Genomic DNA, 20385 nt, shown 5'->3' on the forward strand with positions numbered 1-20385 from the left:
TATAAATTAAATTTTGCATAGAAATAATTATTTGAAACGTACTTAGCTAAGGTCTCACTAATTCACAAGATGCTTAGTAATTAATGTCATCCAACCAAACAGCTCAAAAAAATCCAAGTTGATCCTACTTAAAAAAAAATTAAAGTTTTGTTATTGACTAAAGACTTGGTCAAATAGTATTAATTAATAATTAATAAGAGTCTAATCTTTGTTGTCATGTTTGAGTGAATTTTCAACAACATGCTGTAAATAATGTAATTGATGACTCTCTAAGACTATTCTGCAAGATAAGGGTGCATGGAATTATTATTCTATTTATGAGTTTGATTAAATTTAATAATTTTAAAGTATATTTTTATATTTATAATTAAAATATTTAGTTATTATAAATAAATAATTTATCAGAAATTTAATACTTTTTCTATTTCTATTTAGTTGTCCACTTTAAAAAGGGCACACATATTAAGATAGTAATAATCAGCATAGTGAAGTTATAATTTTACCCTTATTAATTATGGTTTTAAAAATGATAAATTAAAATTTGAAAATTTTCAAGAAGCTTAAATGAGCGTATAATAGAAAAAAAAATTGTCATTTTTTGATTTATCAAAATGAACAAGTAAATAGGGATAACTAAAAGAGAAAATATGAACAAATAAATAGAGACAGAGATAGTATATTCAAAATTCTGAACTTTGTTTGGAGCTAATCTTTTGTCTTTTTGACTTCAAATTTATAAGAATTAAAACTCAAAAACAATATACTTAGTAATAACGACTAGTCTATTTCGTACTTCTATTGGTTAAATACGAGAGTTTTAACTTTTAAGTAATTTGTAAGTAAATTGTATTAGCGGATTCTCAAAGTAATAATATTATTACTTTATTCTTACTTGATTTAATTACGCGTTTTATTAAATCACACTTTATATAACTTTTAATATCTTTCGTACGTCTCGATTATTTTTACCTTATGCAAGAGCCAAACAAGGTCTAATTGAGCTTTGAGTAGTATATCACGTGGGTTGACCCGATAAGGTTGGTCATTATAATTAGTTGGCTATATCAAGTAGAGAACATTTTTTTTTAAAAATAAACTCAGATTGTTACGTCAAATTAATGTAACTTATAATATAATTAAGTGATTTAATAATTAGAAAAAATATTAATCAATTACAACTAAGTAAAAGTACTCTATATCAAAATGCATACCATTATATATTGACTTGTTATAACTTATAAGTATTAGTCCGATACAAAAAATATTTTTTTCTTTTTTACGTTTCATTCTAAGTAAGAACAACACATACCACGTAATATTGTTGGTATCATGTTGTGTTAATTCTATATATAATATGTAACAAACAAATTAAACAAATAAAAGGTCATGAAATTATTGCGTGTAATTGGTGCCGCTTCAAATAATATATAATCGAGTGTTGTCGCATTTTAGGTGGGAGAGGCGGGATCGAGCTAGTCTTATGTTCTCTCATCCTTATATTATTACTAGTGTATTAGTAATTGAGTAGTTTCTTATTTTTTAATGTGATTTACTAGATGTTACTGAATCTGACTTCAAAATGGATACTTTTTGAACACTACATATCGAAAGAGACTCTCTCTAGAAACACAGATTGAAACGGACCCTTTATTGATCATTCGTGGGTGAACTGTGACAAACAAATTTAATTCCTTCAATCCCCTTCAAAACACAAAAAATAAAAAATCACGAATTTTTAAATATTTGATGTCTATGTTGTTTTTGTTGTCATATCTTGCTTTCGAATAACTTCTTTCTTTTTTTTAGAAGAAAATCTGTTAAAATTAACAATTAATATCTAGGTCTATGTATTTCTTACCCTCTCCAACATATATATATATTTGTAGATTATACTAGTCATTAGATATGTTATTGTTGATCCGTCGTAAATTCGTTGAAAAAAAAAAAAGCAACTTTGTGTTTTATTTTTTCGTGGCCAAACGCATTAGTTGTCAAACTATTTTGATAATTCAACACTCAACTTATACACCCAAAATTATGTCCTCCAAATTATCGTCAACTTACTAGTTATTACGCATAAACACTATGACAATTTCAACTTTAAAGACGTGGAATATACTTTATTTTTAGTGATTTGAACTATTTTGATACAGCATCGACACTACAATAATAATTTATAATTATAACATGAGCACCATAGCTACATTATCTAGTTTTTCATCTCTTAATTACTAGTCATATGCATAAAAAAGACTATTATTTACACACTCAAAACGTGCGTTCTTTTTAAGTGTAACAATTATTAGAATTTTGGTTTTATAGATTTAGTGTATCGATGACATAATCATAAATATGAAATGTGAATGACATAAATTAGAATAGTAGGCTAGTAAGTAGCAAAATGTTGTTTCATATAACTATATAGTAATAAGTTAATATATAAATACAATTTTGGATATATAATTCATATGAGTTCCTTCTAGCTTCGCTAATAATAAAATATAAGAATAAGATATAGACATATTCTTTTAAATTAGCCTCAATTGTATTTGCACAACTAGTCATGTAAACATATGTAAAGTAAACCTTTTTTAAAACGGATAGGCGCTTGGTATCTGTAAATACACTTTTTAGAATGATTTCGTGTTGAGCCTGGTAAAGGGGACTTCTTTTTCATTTCGATAGGTAGGGTAGGAATATTGAATAAGTAGACATACATATCTTATGTGACATATACAAATCAGTTCGAGAGTATCACACACAGATTGTCACATAAGACACCACTTGGGACGAACGTGTCTACTTATTTAACTTTATAAAAATTTAAGTATCTACTTAATTATATAAAATATATCAAGTAAAACTAAATTAAACTAACATGTTCATGTATTAGGTATTTATATACTATGAAGTCGGTGGGCGTGATGAAAATTTGACTTGTCTATTTCTAGTCATATATCCATCCACCATAAGTCATCTCCAACTGAAAATTAAAAAGACAAATTAAGTTGGAAAGTTGTCCTAATTATTAAAATAATTATTCCAACATTCATTTGGATAATCACAAATAAACAGACCAATAAAAAGAAGATATATTTAAATCAACAATTCATTATTTAATGTGTTTTTATAGGCATAAATGAGCACTATAACTCATTAGGTATACGTCCTCAATTCCCCATATATGACAAAAACAAGTCATTTGGAGCTTGCTAGGGCCACTTACTTAATTTGGTGGTTGCTTACACAAATATAGTACTATTATTATCTTTAATTGGATTAGCTTAACTATGCATAAGTGTAATTTACGAGAATAATTTTGAATTTTTGACCTCCTTTATTTAAAAGAGGTGAAATTTTGAAGGCGCTAGACGATTGGCACTGACTTTTATTTGATATTTGCCTATAAAACAAGTAGGAGACAAAAATTTAAGATCATCAATTTGTAAGGTCATTGAATTAAATATCTTGCTTGTAAACATCGTGGAGGCCTGAAAACAAGATCGTCCAAAAAAGATGTCAAACGAACGAATTAAAACGCAATAAAATAGACACGTTAATAAATAGATGTGTTAGTGTTTCATTAAGGGATTTTTAAAATGAATTAATTTGTTCTTTTTGGTCTTAGATAAGGATTAGGGGATTAGAGAGAATTATCCACATGTCAAATTAGATTCTTAAACGTCACCATAAACAACTAATTAACTGAACCTTAATTCAGTGGGATCAAACATAAGTTAATTATAATATCTATAAGATGACGTTTAACATATATGTACGTGGTAGCTAATTATGGATTGGCTCCTCTTAATCAATTAAATTAAACTATGCTAAAGTGAAAAAAAGTTGGAATATCTATAAAATAAACTAAAGTTCTTGAGATAAGAATGTTTTAGATAAACTGTCCCACTTAATCAAAATTTGTGACGTACGTATAAAATAAATGATCTAAATTTTATCACAAAATTAGACCCTACCACTAATTTAATGCAAAGGTGATTGTATTTGTGAAAAGTTGATGTTTAGAAGAGACTACAAAGTAATATATAGTGGAGGGAATTAATAATCATAGAAAAAATGGAGGGGCCAGTGGGTGGTAAATTAGGTCGATAGTGACTGATTCAAAATTTTTATTAAAGAGATTTAAATATAAGAAGTAATAATACGAATATAAATTATATATACATAAAAAATATTTTTAATCATATATAAATCGTATAATTTTTCGTCGATAGAAATTTTTCGAAAGACCTATCTTTTGTGGCCTTTTTGTTTGTTTCGAGTTAGTTGGTGCATAGAATTTGGTTATATGTAACACTTAGGACAAAAAAATGTAATTATATAATAATGTAGTAATGTATTTCAAAGCAAGCTGGAATTTAGTGATTAGAAAGGAATAGAATTATGTATACACATATTTAACTTGTTATAGCATACTTATTGTTTATTTTAGGATATTATTGATGTTATTAAACAAAATTATTATTCTTTTTATTTCAATTTTATGTGATACATGTCATTTTTGTTGGAGTCAAAAAGTTTAAATTTGTTCGATGATTTTCTTATTGAATCTTTAAATTTTTCAAAATGAAATTTATATATTTTTAAATTACATAAAAATAATACTATAAGTCATAATAATTAATAATTTAAAATATTTTAAAGATATATAAAAAATTAATGATCAAAGATTAACTTATTTAAATATTGAAATTGATATCACGTAAATTGAAACAGATAGATATAGTACTTAATAAATTATTTAATTGTGTATTCATGTTAACATCATCATTTATAATACTTATAAACTCATTTACAAAAATTGCAAAAAACTCTTTACCTAAACTTTAGACCTAGTCAATGTCTCCTTAAATAAGCTATTAAATTGACTAGACTAGCTTTAATATAATATTGCAAAATTGTTGGGGAGGTAATTACAAGTTCTCAAATTAAAAATAATTTGGAAGTATTTTGACTTGGTCAATTCTTCCTTAAATAAGCTATTTAATATATTGACTTAATCTAAAACTCTAAAATTAATGGGGAAGAAATGAATAATAATATTTATAATTCACTAGATTGATATTGCTTAGTAGAAATTGAGACAGTATTATACTTATTTTGAAAAATATTATTATCAAAAAAAAATTATTTTTGTAAAATGGTTACTTTTGAAGAGATACAATGTGTTGAAAAATATTATTATCAGAAAAATTTATTTTTTAAAAATGGGTACTTTTGAAGAGATACAATGTTTTTGTCTGATATTTTTAGAAGTGTTTTTTCAATATTTGATGAAATTGGAATTAGAAACCTTATTCATCCAAGATTTTAAAAGATAATATATTCCTTCATCCATCTATTTTAGAATTAAATAAAACATATGAAACAAAAACAATATTATGACATTAGGGTCCAATATATAGTAACAAAGAGAATCAAAATGAAACTTGTTTTAATGTTAATATCATGTTAAGAAAATAGATTTTGACAACAATCAAGATTAGATTAAAGGTTTAGAGCTAATTTTCGATCCTCTTATCAGTATTATTATTATCGCTCTTTTATTTTATTTTTTTATTTTAATATTAATTGTTATTTTATTAGTATGACTTTCTGTTACGCACTTGATTTATAATATACTTTATGATTATTTTAAATCCAAAACCATATAAAGATACTTTTATTCTATTTCATTTGACAAACTTTAATTTGATACGATATCTTTTTATAAACCTTTGAAACTTAAGATCTATCATATTTAAGAGCGAAAGGAGTATTTTAAAGTAAAATTAAAGGTGACGTTTTTTATGATGACTTAAAGAAAAAAATGTCACGTAAAATGAAACGAAACAGAAATAGAATACTATTGATCCTATAACCAACCAATGTAAGAGTACTCTTCAACAGTAGTAAAGTTGAATCTGGCTAAGAAAGACAAATTTGAAGATAAAATGAATCAATTCCTGCCAGGTAAGATTTTATGGGGAAAAAAATTTCTTGTTGGATAGGTTTTGTCTTCAACTCCATCCATCCCTTCATTTAACATTAGCCCATCACACCTCCCATCCTATTGGGAAGCTGAAATCAAGAAAAAAAAAAATACATCAAAGTAATGAAAAAATATATTTTATTCGTCTCGATTTATATGATACGTTTTTCATTTTAGTCAGTCTGTAAGAAAAATACTTCTTTTATTTTAAAAGAAATGACTTATTTTCTTTAATACTTTTTAATCTGTTTAAAAGCGAATGACTGTGTACTTCTTTTGGCAATAATTCTTTAATTTCAGCTATCTACGTAGCATGCATAAGGTTACAAGATTAAAGAGTATTTTAGTACATTTGACATAAAATTAATTTTTTTTTTATTTTCTTGAAATTCGTGTCAAATCAAATTTCATCATTCTTTTTGAAACGGAGGAGTAATATATTTCTATATTTAAGAAAAATTTAAGTTTACTTATAATAAGATGATATATAGTCACAAAAACATTTATAATTTAGTTTAGATCACAAGTTTCAGTACTCTTTTTTCTTTTTTATTTAACATGTTTGTCAAATCAGATAATATCACATAAATTGAGACTAACATATAACTTTTACTTTTATATCTTATCTGATACTTGTACTACATTAAAATCTTCTCTATTATTTGTTGTTGTTGTCTTTTAAAACATCATCTCATTCCAGATAAACATCAACAAAGAAAGGATGCCAAATACCACTCTTATAATCAGCATTTAAGCTAAGCTAACACCAAAGCTCAGGGGGGATGAACTTACACATGGTCCACTATCATGTGAACATCAACAACTTGATCATATATCCAAACCCCACCTACAATCCACAACATATATATATAGATACTGATTCATATCAGGTACTTCATTACGTAAATAAGTTAATTCATAAAAAATATATCACTGCTTTTACATAAGTATGTTAATCTCAATAAGCCGCGAATTTTCACGTATACTCCAGTTGACGTTGATGTACATACTTAAAGAAGGAGACATATCTGACTTGCGAATATGCTCAAATTTTTTTGAAAAAAATGAATCAGAAGAATCTAATAGATATACTTATAATGTGTTCAGATATTTAATTGAAACAAGTTCGAATATCTAAATGAAACTTAATGATAGATAAAAGATATTATCGATGTATTTAGTCTTATACCAACTACTTCACCCCATATATATACACCATATATACTATACACATTTATTTACCTACCCAACTACACAACAAAATGTGTACCTCATGCTAGTACATACCAATAATACTTAATTCCTCCCCCCCACCCCATCATCTTTGAATTTTCCCATGTCCCTTACCTTATTGGCTTCTAGTTGACCCACAATACCCACATCTCAATATCTTCAAAAACAATATTACTCTATTATCTAATAAAACTATATAATAAACAATTTGCATGACTAGTTGTATTATAATTATACAACAATTCAGACAAAACTTGACCCATAGCTCCTTATATATATATATAAGTATCCAACAAGTTCATCCATCAAACAACCCCAATTCACTACCTCTCAAAAACAGAGCAAAACAGAGTAAAACAGAGCAAATGGAGGTAAGTTGCATAGATCAAGAAATTAGCATAACTAGTGACTCCCCATCAACCATTTCCCCGGCGGGGTCTCCCCGCCAGATGGGAAGTGGGGTCAGCGTTATAATAGACGCTGACTCCACAAACGGTGTAGAAGCAGAGTCGAAAAATACTACTATTACTAATAATAATAACAATAAGCTTCCTTCTTCAAAGTTCAAAGGTGTTGTCCCTCAACCAAATGGTCGATGGGGTGCACAAATCTACGAAAAACATCAAAGGATTTGGCTTGGTACATTCAATGGCGAAGAAGAAGCAGCAAGAGCTTATGATATCGCAGCACAGAGATTCCGTGGTAGAGATGCCGTAACAAATTTCATTGATTTTCAAACAGAGGAAATCGAGATCTCATTTTTGAACTCTCGTTCTAAGGTTGAGATTGTTGATATGCTACGTAAACACACGTATAATGACGAACTTCAACATGCCAAGAAAGTATATAACAACAATACTTTCGAGATGAATGGAAGGAGGACATGCTATACTAATAATAATATCGCGACTTTTTCATTAGATGCTAATGAAAAAGTCGCGAATAAAGCTAGTGAACTGCTTTTTGAAAAAGCAGTTACACCGAGCGACGTTGGAAAACTTAATAGGCTTGTTATTCCAAAACAACACGCAGAGAGATATTTCCCTTTGGTTGCCAAAGTAAATAAAAATGATAATACTTCTAAAGGGGTATTATTAAATTTCGAAGATATGAATGGGAAAATGTGGAGATTTCGATATTCGTATTGGAATAGTAGTCAAAGTTACGTATTAACTAAAGGATGGAGTCGTTACGTTAAGGAAAAGAAGTTGAAGGCCGGAGATATTGTGAGTTTCAAACGATGTTCTGGAGTTGGAATCGAAGATAAACAACTTTTTATTGACTCGACGAACAGAATAATACGAGGTGAACAAGTAAAAGTGGTTAGATTATTTGGAGTGAATATATGTAAGGTTCAAGATGTTAGTAATAATGTTGTTGTTGAGAAAAATATGAGTGTTGGCAAAAGAATGAGGGAGATGGAGTTGTTGGCATTTGAGTGTAGCAAGAAACAAAGGGTAATAATTGATGCCTTGTGAATTTTTCTTGTGTTTGTAATTTTTTTTCTTTTTGTACTTTGGTTTTTTAGATGTTTTAATTATATAACTTCCAATTGTATATTAGTGTTATTAGAAAAAAAAAAAAAGAAGGGCTCAAAAAGAGAGCTAATCAACTATGGTGTAAACATAGATGAAAATAGAGACAACAAATTAATTAATGTGAGTCTCTAGGTTTTATATTTTTTTTTTCTAGCTTTTATATGTTAAAAATTTGAACTTTCTATGTCTTTCAAGTTTCATGAGTTTGTCATGCTTTATTTTTGTAAAGTATTCTTCTTGATTTACCAAAAGTATATCTATGATAGGCTATATATAACCTAACATTTTTAATTTTTGAATCTTTGTGACGTTGTATTAAATATACGTCGAATGTACTAAAATGTTTAATAATCTTGTATTTTTAAATATATCATGTTAAGATTTGAAATTAAAGAGTTGCTAAAAAGAAAAAAATAAATTTAAATAGACTGAAAAAGAAAATTAGTCAAACAAATTGAAATAGTGGAGTATATTATATCCTTAATGTGTATTTTTTATTTATTTTTTTGTATCAAATATCTACATTAGATTTTGACTAAATACGAATTCGCATTAGGATGGAATATAAAAATTTCTAACAAAGACTCCTCCTCCTTATTCAAAGGAACTCAGACTCAATATTTCTGATTAGAGATAAATTATTACGTAGTTAGTCATCCTTCGCTCGATTCAACTTTATTACGATTTTAACAAATGATTGACAAATTATTATTTTTCGCACAATATTCGAATTAAAATTATGCGAAATTTTCCTCTTGCCAATCGAATATGCACACTCTTTAACGAACATGTATGATTGCACTTGGTCAATACAATGGTTATAAATTGTGAGGCTTCACCTTAATTAATAATGATATAGTCTATGATATATGTAAAAAATCAACTATCAAAATTATCGAATCGAAATTTTAAATACATTTAACGTAACATCAATACCACATGCTGAAGGTACCATTTCTAGGACAAATTAATAGTACTTCTACACGTTTAACAATCAAAAAGATGCTGTACGCCATGTTTGTCCATTCCATCTTTTATATATATATATTCCTCAGAGTTTCTCTTTTTTTGAATTTTGAAATGGTTTAAATTGATAAGGTGTTTAAAAAAGAAAGAAGTTTAAAAAAAAACTCGTACTCTGAAATAATTAATACATGTTTGTATGATTATAAATCATTTCATTAAGAATAAAATGAGTATTTTAAAGTAAAAGTATTAACAAAAATTTAAAACGGTGATTTGAAACACCAAAACTTAATTTCAAGTGATGATTTGAATTATAAATAATATTTTTTTTAAATAGCCATTTTAATTAATAAATTTTTTTTTTTTTTAAAAAAGCAATCCTAAAAAAAATTTGAAGCAATCCTTTTTAAAAAAAAAAACAATGCTAAAAGTAAATGTAATATGTAAAAATAAATAGGTCAAGAAAGCCTTGATAGGAGATGTGCACCATTAAATTGATTTTTCCCATTTTTGAAAATTTGAAATCTATTCAAAAGATTGAAGATTAAAGTAATCTACCATGGTCCATGGTAATAAATAATTACACTTTTTCTTCAAAATACAAATTCAAGGATATCTATATTAATTATATACATAATTATATTGTTTACTTAAAATAAGACAAACTATACTAATTATACTTAATTATCTCACCTCCAATCTAGTTTTAAAATTATATAGAAGGCCCTATATCTATGTGTTATGCAATGTTGGAAGAATTGTTTGTAAAATGGCACATTAATCTTTTAATTTTAAAAATGAAAAGGACATTGCTTAAACAATTCAGCGTAGTTAACCAATATATAAATTGAATTACAGAATGTTATAATTATTTTGTGACTCAATAATATATAATGATTGCTTTGTTAGTTTAATTATCATATTTTCTCATTGATTTCACAAAACAACTCTTTTATCAAAATAATTTTCATTTTCAAGCATATTTTTAATTCTTTTCAATTAAATTAAAAGACATAAATAAAAGAAAAAAATTAATTCAATATGTAATGGATAGGTACGTTTTTTTTTATTGATAAGCATAAATTTGTGTAAATTCATATAATTTTTCTTGATTTCAACTAATATTTTTTCAAAATGTTTAGATTAAATTCACAAATTTAGACATCTAAACAATTTCATAAAAGTGGAGAAGTAAGTTCATCTCATTAAATTATAAGGTATGTTTATATAAATAGGAAATTTAAATTGACCAAGGAATAAATTCATAAATATAAAAGACAAAAAAAATTGTTATATAAGTTAACATGTTTGGCTAGAGTATGTACTCATTGTATCTTTCTATTTCCTCTTGTTTAGGCATGGAAAGAAAAAGTTCTCCTATAAGGAAATCTGTTGAGATAAAATTTATCAAAGATAAACGTGCTGAGAGTGCTAGAATTTCGAATATGTTGAGAACTCTGACTAAGAAAGCAAATGATCTTTCAATTTTATGTGGAGTAGAAATCGCCATTTTAATTTTCTTGATTGGAACTCAACCATTTTTTTTTGGTAATCCTGATGTGGACTCAGTGGTCCACCAATATTTGGAGCTCAACCAACCAACTACACCTTCGTCTTATACGAAGAAGAAAAAAAAGGTGGAGAAAAATAAGGATAAAGGAAAATCTGTTCAAAATAATATTACATATTGTATATCAGAAGATTTAAAGCTGACAGAAACAGAAAGGCTAAAAAAATTAAACCGGGAGATCGAGAAACTCGAAGATCATTTGAATAAGGAAATTCATCTCTTACAAAATGACATATGCTTTGAAGATCCCAAATTTATAGTTGAAATGGACATAGCTAGTTCTTCAACTATACCACCTAATTGGTTGAGTCTTTAATTATAAATTTCAATAATAGTATATCCAAACAATAATATTATTTTGGATGTTGTTTCCTTATAATGAATTATAATAAAAAATGATATGTCTGATTATTTTGAGTATTAGAATTTTTTTTCCAAAGTGATGCTATTATTCATTTATTATATATTTTATGACTTGTGAGGATGAGTGATACGGATCTCGAAAAATATAAATACATTTCAGAGTAAACAAAAAATTAAAAAACTATAAATTTAACTACCGTCAACAATTGAAATTAACAAACTTGAAATTAATATTATATATTACATAGAACAATAATAAGAGTATCATTAGTGTTAAGGAGATAAAGAAAGCAAAGGATTTGAATATTTGACTTTCTTATCCAATTTAAAAGAAAAGATTTTAAATATTTGACTGTCTTAATAAATTTTAAAGCAAAGATTTTAATTATTTGACTTTCTTAATCAATTTAAAAGCAAAGATTTTAATTGCTTGACTTTTTTTGACCAATTTAAAAGCAAGAATTTCAATTATTTGATTTTCTTGGCCAATTTAAATTGTTATCTTTTTGTTATAAATTTTCTTTGTCTAATACAATATTGGGTAATTCCTATTATGTAGAGGTTAGAACTATAAATGAAAAATGTTATTTTTTACCACAAAATAATATTCTTTCAAACGTTGCAATATATTGCAAAAAATGGGTCTTTGTTAATTTTATATTGCTTTGGAAAGAATAATTATCCAGACATTTTACACTTTTAATTTGAGACAGTTATTTTATTGATATAAATCTACAAAATGTCATTGCAAAAAGAACAAGATCAAATCAAACAAAAGTTTGAATCTACTTATGTAATAATATATCAGCGTTTTAAATAGTGATAAATAATATTTTAAAAGAAAAAATTCTAATATGTCATCAAACTATGAGTAAAGGTTCATTTATGTTTAAAAGATTGGCTTATCGAAAGAAATTTAAGGTGTTCGAAAATAATAGTGTGACTATCAAAATTTTAAAAAAAAATATTGTGTTATTTGAGGTTTGAACCTGAAGGCCTTCATTCAAATGGACACTTATTAGTTATTACCATTGTACCAAAGGCATAATTTTTATCATGTCCAACTTCAAATATATATTATTTAAATGTTAAATTTGACATATATATACAACGTAATTTCCTATGAAGGGTGTCCAACCTAGACTGACTGTAGTTGCGCCACTGCGGATGGCATTAGACATATATAAGTTTTTAGTCAAAGTTCAGTGACTTATTTGAGTCCTTACCTCTTAAATAATTGGAAAAATTTCTTAATTACACATAATTTGTTATCATATTTTCTTATTTTCCCTATTATTTCAAAAAATATCAAAAATCCCTTCTTTTTCTTTCCGCATCTCCTTTTCCTGATACATTAACTTGAAATCTCATACCCATGATTTTCTTGCCTTTTTTCATGCCACAAATCTCTCTATAATTACATCAATTAATATATTTTTGAATTTTAAATCTTTTTATTTCCAATTAATAATTTCAAATTATTCAATAGGTAGATTTCTTTCCATCTCTTCAATCTCCGATTTCTTTTATTATTATTTTTTAGCTTTTCATCTTAAAAAATAAAAACAAAATTATCTCCTCCCCTTGACCCCATTGAAATCTTATTGAACCATTGTAATTTTAGTTAATCATATCGTCGTCGAAATTTTTTCTTGAAAAATATTTATTTTCTTTTAATGTGTCTACAGTTAAAAACGTCAAAAAAAATTGTTGAATCTGCCATTGCACGCCATCACTGTCAAAGATACATAATTTTAATGTATCTCATTTATTTAGAGTCTTAAATTAATCTTTCTTAGTGTTATCATTGATCTGATACAGTGCTACAATAATCTTTGTTGTGTGCAATGTATCATGTTCATATTTAAGGTAGATACATAACTCTAATATTGTTGAATCTTCAATTAGTGTTTATCATGTTCAATATAAATGTACTTGATACATAAAATTTGTGTTATGTATCACACACAAAAAGGGAAGCTAATTTGATACAAATACATGTATAATGTATTTTTTTAGTTTTAAATTATAGAATTTCTCAAACAAAATAAAATACATAAATAATAATGTATCATGTACTAATTTTTTAGCTTTGATATATAAATTTGAATTTATACTAAATGTATATGATACATAACAATTACCAAACAATAATGTATTGATCTCAAATCTAAAATCTTATGAACAACACTTTATTATTTAATGTATCTAGTAAAAATACGACACTTATTTGAATCAGTACAAAGAAAGTGAAATATAAGAATAAAGAATCAACAGAAAGATGGTCAAGAAATAACTGTTTCCAATGACTACATGTTTTAACGAAAAAAATGATTTTCGAAAAGAGTTTGTTTTATTTTCATAGTTATTTTCGACTTTTAGGAGTCGCCACTTAATTTCGAGAAAATTAAGAAAACTTGTTTCCAAAAACAACTTAAACAAAAAAAAACGTTTTGGAAATAATTTAGGGGGTTCGGGATTCCTATTAGTGTCTTAGGAAGGTGTAAGGCACCCAAGACACTCCGCTAACTTACGGTTTTCCGGCGATTAACTTATTTGACTATTTTATTAACTCCTGCAATTCTTTTGTTTATAGAACTTTATTAGAAACTCTTATGCGAATTCTCCAATTTTTAGAATATTTCATTGAAGTTAAAACTTTAACTCTAAGCGATATCCAAACTTAAACATCTATCTTTTAAAGTTTCAAATTTTTAATTTGAGTTTGATAAAACAAAGACGTTCGATGGGGTTGGAGTTTTCTAATCCTAGACTAACGGCATTCAAGTAAAAAGCGTAAGCAAATAATAAAGAGAGAGAGAGAGAGAGAGAGAAAGAGAGAGATTCGGGTCTAAGTTTTCGGGTTCTGTTCGCCTTGACCGAAACTTGGACCCACCTGTTTTTGGGTTTTCCACCCCCTTTTCCTTTGTGCCTGTCCTAGCCTAAACATGTAAAAAAGAAATTGAAAAATAAAAGAAACAACAACGGGCTTATGCCCATTACAACAATACAACTAAATGAAAAATAAAGACAATCTTCTGATCCGCCTTGGATTTTTTTTTTTTACTCCTTGAACTTCAAATCATCTCGCCGATGTCTCAGCTTGACTCGAAAGGGTGAACTTAAGCCCTTACGGCTTTCTCAAAACGCAGGAGGAGATGAGAGTTTTTGTCAAACTCAGACAGATTTAGCATGCCACAAATAAAAATGAAAAGAAGTAAATATATAATCCAAAGTAACATAATTGCAAGAAAATAAACATACTTGATGGAAAATAAGCACTTTATCCATGAAAGATGCATATTTACAAATGATCCCACTAAAGGAGATTGCACAGAGGCATACTAGACAGTGTGTTTGAAGAAGAAAATTGATAAAACCAATAATAACAAAGAGACAAAATAAGATATATATATATACATAACAGTCACTTAAAAACAATGAATTTGTATGTCAGTTAATAACAGATATAAGAATAGAAGGACAGCGAAAAGAGTACAAGTAAAAAGAAAATTCGATAGAAAAATGATCACGTATGCTAATACTCATTCTTGAGCCAAAACTGGAACCAGTGAAGAATTGTATTCATGTATTGTTTCCTTTATAAAGTCATCCATACCAACTTTAACTACATGCTATGACTAAACAGATAGCAAACTAAGACGAATACACCAGCAGACGCCAAGCAACCCCCCCATAGGACAGTCCGACAAAGTATCGACATGAACAACAATATATACAATATGAAAACTCACAAACAATGGCAGACATAGTCATTTAGCTTCAGAATGTTGACATCTTATTTCATTCATTCGACTTGAGGCGAAAGAACGAATAATATGATGTCGAGTATCAAACAGTATTAGAGAACCATAATGAATAAAAATGAATTGAGACGAGAAGAATGATCTAAAAAAAAACTATGCCGAGTGTAGCTATGAAAACCGAAAATGCCAAGAACAACAGGATTCGAACTGGAAAGCGACTTCAAGACCCCTTTTAAATCACATATACATACTGCCTCTATGATACAAACCTCAACGTAAACAAGGTATATCAAGAAACTAAAAAAAAACTAACAACTAATCGCCATTTACTCGCTATTCGATATAAGACAACACTACAGAAGCAGAATGGACACGCCCGGAAACAAAAAGATGCAAAGACTCCCATGTAAGATGGAGCAGCAAGTTCAGAAAGCAAAGTAAGCTTCTTCAACAGCCATAAAACACAGAAACGAACCAGAACAAACCCAACAAGTCACAGTAACGTTCATAACAGATAGAATCAACAGCAGCTCACAAAGCAATAATCGACAAAGGAGACCATTTCGAGATGAAAGGAGACGAGAAGATAGTATAGAGTCGAGGGATTACCTCTTCGAAAGCAGCGAACAAGGGACGACTTCGAGCTAACGACTTCACCGCAAACAGAAACACGAACACGGAATCGAGTTTAGGGTCGTGGAATTGAACAACTTGCCGACCCCTTTGAAACCTCTCTCGCGTGAATGTATAAGGTTCCTCTCTTCCTTACGCCCTCGGAAACGAAACAAGAAAGACAAACAGAATACTTTTCAGAATTTTTTTTTTAATCCTTGCTGATAAAGCTCTCACCCCAAATTTCCAAACAAAAATTTTTCAACCCCTTCAACGTTTGAGGGAGGGGATATCTATAGAGGGAGACTAGGTTTTCGAAAGCTGGAGGGAATTTTCGGCCCATCTGCTAATTCGAAATTCAAAATCCCCAAAATCTTATCCGAAATTTCGGAATATACCGATTAGATGCTTCCGAATATCCCATTCAAACGGGTTGATGGCGAGGTGGAGGGTCGTGATGAACCTTCCGTCCTTGGTACACGACGTGGCTCAAATCCGCGTTGCAAGGACGGATTTTCGCGTCGTTTAGCGCGCAGCAGGCTGTGAGAGGAGGGAGACGCTGCAGAGCTGTACGAGGACAGCTAGACGCGTACTGGGGCTTGTTCCGCACCCACGCGAGATAGAGGAAGGAGGGAGAAGAGCGCGGGGGAGGGAAAATCGCGTGAGGGCGCTGGCGTTTCTGGGAATTTTCGTCTGTTTTCTGGGATTGGGTCGCGTACATTTTTGTTCTTTTCCGTGAACAGCGATGAGGAGGAAGAGAAGAAGGGGGAACTTGGGGCTGGGTCGGGTTATTAGGGAATGGGTTGGGTATTATTAAGTTAGTGGGTTGGGGTTGAAATGGGTCGGACGGAGGGGGGTAATTGGTGTGGGCTGGATTAGGAATTAATCTAGTGGGCTGGGATGAGGGATTTGGGCCTGGGGAAAATGGATTGGGCTGGAGGAAGGGAAGAGGAGGGAAAACGGGTGGGCCTGGGAGGTAGGAGAGTGGGCTAGGCAAATTTTTTAAAGGAATGGGCTGGGAATTTAACAAGTTAAAGCAGTGGTTTGGTTTAATTTAGAAGATATCCAATTAAAATGATGAATTTTGCATTAATCAATTAACGAGCCCCTTTTATTTAATAAAATAATTATTAAAGTCGTAAAAAATGATTCAAAAGTATAATTATAATTAAAATTAAACTACTTTAATAAAACATTTAAATGCATATTTTGATGGTTTTTGAATAATCATAAGATATACAAACTATATACATAATTATGTAATATATATATATATATATATATATAAAAATCATGACGAAAGGCATTCGAAGTAACATGACATTCATGTATTATATTATTATATTCGTAAAATTTGTAAAACTAATTAATTAAAAAATATTTGGAAAATTTAGGAAGCTCGATAATTAATTTATACCGACGCGGGTCAAAATTGGGTGTCAACACTACAAACTGAGAAAACAAAGTCTACAGCAAAAATAAGAGTTTTTTGCTACATAGGTTCTTTTCGAAATTTCTTAACAAGAAACAAAGTAACTAAATAGAGATTTTTCGTGCTTCAACTTTCAAAGACACGGACGTTCTTTTTGCCAATTCCCTCAATTATGGACAAACCTTCTAATTAAATATGTTTACAACTTATTTTCTCTTGATTTTGAAAGGATCTTCGTGATGTGTCTCCTCGGATTTTTCGATATTATGAATAAAAATTTGAAAGGATCTTGAATGAACTGGAGATGAATTTTGAATCTCAAAATTTTCGGCAATCTTGTATCAAAATCGAAAGGATATTCGATGAACTTGAAGATTCACAAAAGAAATTATTTGTCCAAAAACAATTTCATCACTTTTGTATCCTTCATAACTCCCCTGCTTATCCAAAATTTTGACAAAAGTTTTTATGAAACAGAGAAAACGATGAACAAGAAGAAATTTAATTTTTGATTTTTTTGGATAGTTACACTATATGATTGAATTCTTGACAATATGGAAGGGAATAGCGCAATTTATGGGACTTATATTATTTTCAACTTTTCCCCCCTTAATTAGTGTAACAGATGGATAAGATTGTAATTTGATTTTTTAATTTTTTTTCCTTAAAGATTGATACAGAATGTATCAACAATAATCCTGATCCTTTTTTATGTATCAAAAATACCTAAAAAACATGAGATTTATGTAATTAGAAAAATAATAGGGATAGAAGGTAATTAAGATCTTACACTATGTGATTTAGGTAAGTTATACTAAATAATTTAATTAATAATATAGTCAAATCATAGTTGACCACATATATTGATTTTGCGAAACCCTTTTTTAATCATATATCATATGCATATATAAAAGAGAATTTTAGGGCCACCTATGTGGCGCAATTATAAACCAGAATTCTCTTTTAATTTTTTTATTTTTAACATTATCGTTCCCCCATGAAAAGATGAGACATTTATGAAAGTTGTGACTTTTATGAAAAGTTGTGACTCTCATGAAAAATTTTGACTTGAATGTAGACTTGTGACTTTTATGAAAAATTGCGACTTTAATGAAGAGTTGCAATTTTTATGAAAAATTGTGACTTTTATGAAAGTTGTGACTTTTATGAAAAGTTGTGACTTTAATGAAGAGTTGCGATTTTTATGAAAAAGTATGATTTTTATGAAAGTTTGTGACCTTTTCGAAAAGTTGCAACATTTCCAAATAGTTGTATCATTTCCGATAAGGCACAATAAATATTTGCTCACACTATCCTTTGTTGTGTATAAATAGAGGGATTTCCTTTCATTTTAAAACAACAAAAATTCTGAATCTCTTCTTCTTCTTCTTCACAATTAAATATTTGCGTACTTTGCTGCTATTGAGTGGCTCACTCACACCATTGCTTATGTTACAGATCCTGGTATGATTTTCACGATTATTAATTTATGTTTATGTTATTAAGGATAAATGATAAGATGCAATAATTTTTATTTTCCTTTACATTATTAATGTTTGTTACTATGTAATCTTATATGTAAGATAATATATTGTTTTAGTTTTAATAACTTGTATGTCTTAATTATTATTTTATAAATTTCATGATGCTATTAAATTTCCGCACGAAGCGTAAGTAATTTTACTAGTTATGATATAAAAGAAAGTTTGGCTCTCTCAAGAATAGGATGGACCCGATAGGTGTTACTCCTTCCGCTCATTTTATGAGCATAGTTTTTCTTTTGGTCAGTCCCAAAAAGAATTGTCACATTTTCTTATATAGTAAATATCGAGAAAGGATAATTTGTTTTTATTTATTATACCATTAATTAAATACTTTAAAAAATAATGTAAATTTCTTTAAAATTTTAAGTTTTTAATTCATTAACTTCATAATTAATAGAGATAAAATGTTAAACTCACTATATCAATATTGTTTTCTTAGTAGGTGTGTCAATCTGAAAGTGATAAGTAATTAAGGATAAAGGGAGTAACATATAGGTTTTTTTTTTTTTAAAAAAATAAAGTTATTTTCTAGTTGGATGACAATATTTTTTTATATAAAGATACATAGCAGAAGATAAAATTAACCTATTTTAAATAATCCAGATATATATATATATATTTGGCCCTCTCTCCCCCCCCCTTCCCCCATTTTTTTTTTGTGTGTGTGTGGGGGGGGGGGGTAAAGAATTAGACCAGCACAAAATACATAATGAATGACACCATAATAAAGGAAATGTTGTATGTTTATGTGTACAACAAAATAAAAATAAAGATTATATGAAGCAAACCAAATAAAATTATGAATTGTGTATTTATAAATCTCAATCTTAGCGATTAAATAACGAATGTGCTTTGGCGTTATAGTGATTCTACTACTATGAAAAAATATGCTAGATCTATTTTATTGAATGAAAATTTCAAATTGTATCATATTACTTTAAAATCCAATAATATTTTCGTAGCGATCCATAAATAATATAAAAACATAAAATTTTATAGTGAAAGTCAATTTATAACTAACATACATCTAATTACACAGAAAAATGAATCAACATGTAAATATGTGGTTGATAATACATTATACTAGCAAGCTTTTATCAACTAAGTAAAAAAATGTATATAAAGGCTACAAGTACTAAATATTTTTTCACCACTTTCCTTTAATAACTTATATTACTCTAAGAAGAAATTATGGGTCTCAAGGGCAAGTTGATTGGTTCCATAGAAGTAAAATGTGGAGGATCTCCGATTCACGATATTCTTCACGCTTGTCCGACCCATTTGGAAGGTCAAACGAGCCCCGAGGCGAGCCTACCCCTCATTTCGACGATTTTCGTGTGCTATAGCATACCATTTTTTGGGTGATCC

The 20385-nt window shown here is 28.4% G+C and overlaps 1 protein-coding gene and 1 pseudogene across 1 annotated transcript; both read left to right on the forward strand.

Moving 5' to 3' along the window:
* Positions 1–7434: 7434 nt before the first annotated feature.
* On the forward strand, positions 7435–8901 carry LOC107016143 (AP2/ERF and B3 domain-containing transcription factor RAV1-like). Its single transcript, XM_015216630.2, has one exon. The coding sequence runs from the start codon at positions 7438–7440 to the stop codon at positions 8701–8703; it is 1266 nt and encodes a 421-aa protein (XP_015072116.2). The 5' UTR covers positions 7435–7437; the 3' UTR covers positions 8704–8901.
* Positions 8902–20175: 11274 nt separating this feature from the next.
* The window catches only part of LOC107016397, a 10691-nt pseudogene continuing 10481 nt past the window's right edge, over positions 20176–20385 (forward strand).

This window comes from Solanum pennellii, chromosome 4 (assembly GCF_001406875.1).
Source record: "Solanum pennellii chromosome 4, SPENNV200".
Taxonomy (NCBI): Eukaryota; Viridiplantae; Streptophyta; class Magnoliopsida; order Solanales; family Solanaceae; genus Solanum; species Solanum pennellii.

Bases quoted from the DNA above. Each gene is read 5' to 3' on its own strand.
- LOC107016143 (XM_015216630.2), top strand. From the start codon at position 7,438: ATGACTAGTTGTATTATAATTATACAACAATTCAGACAAAACTTGACC.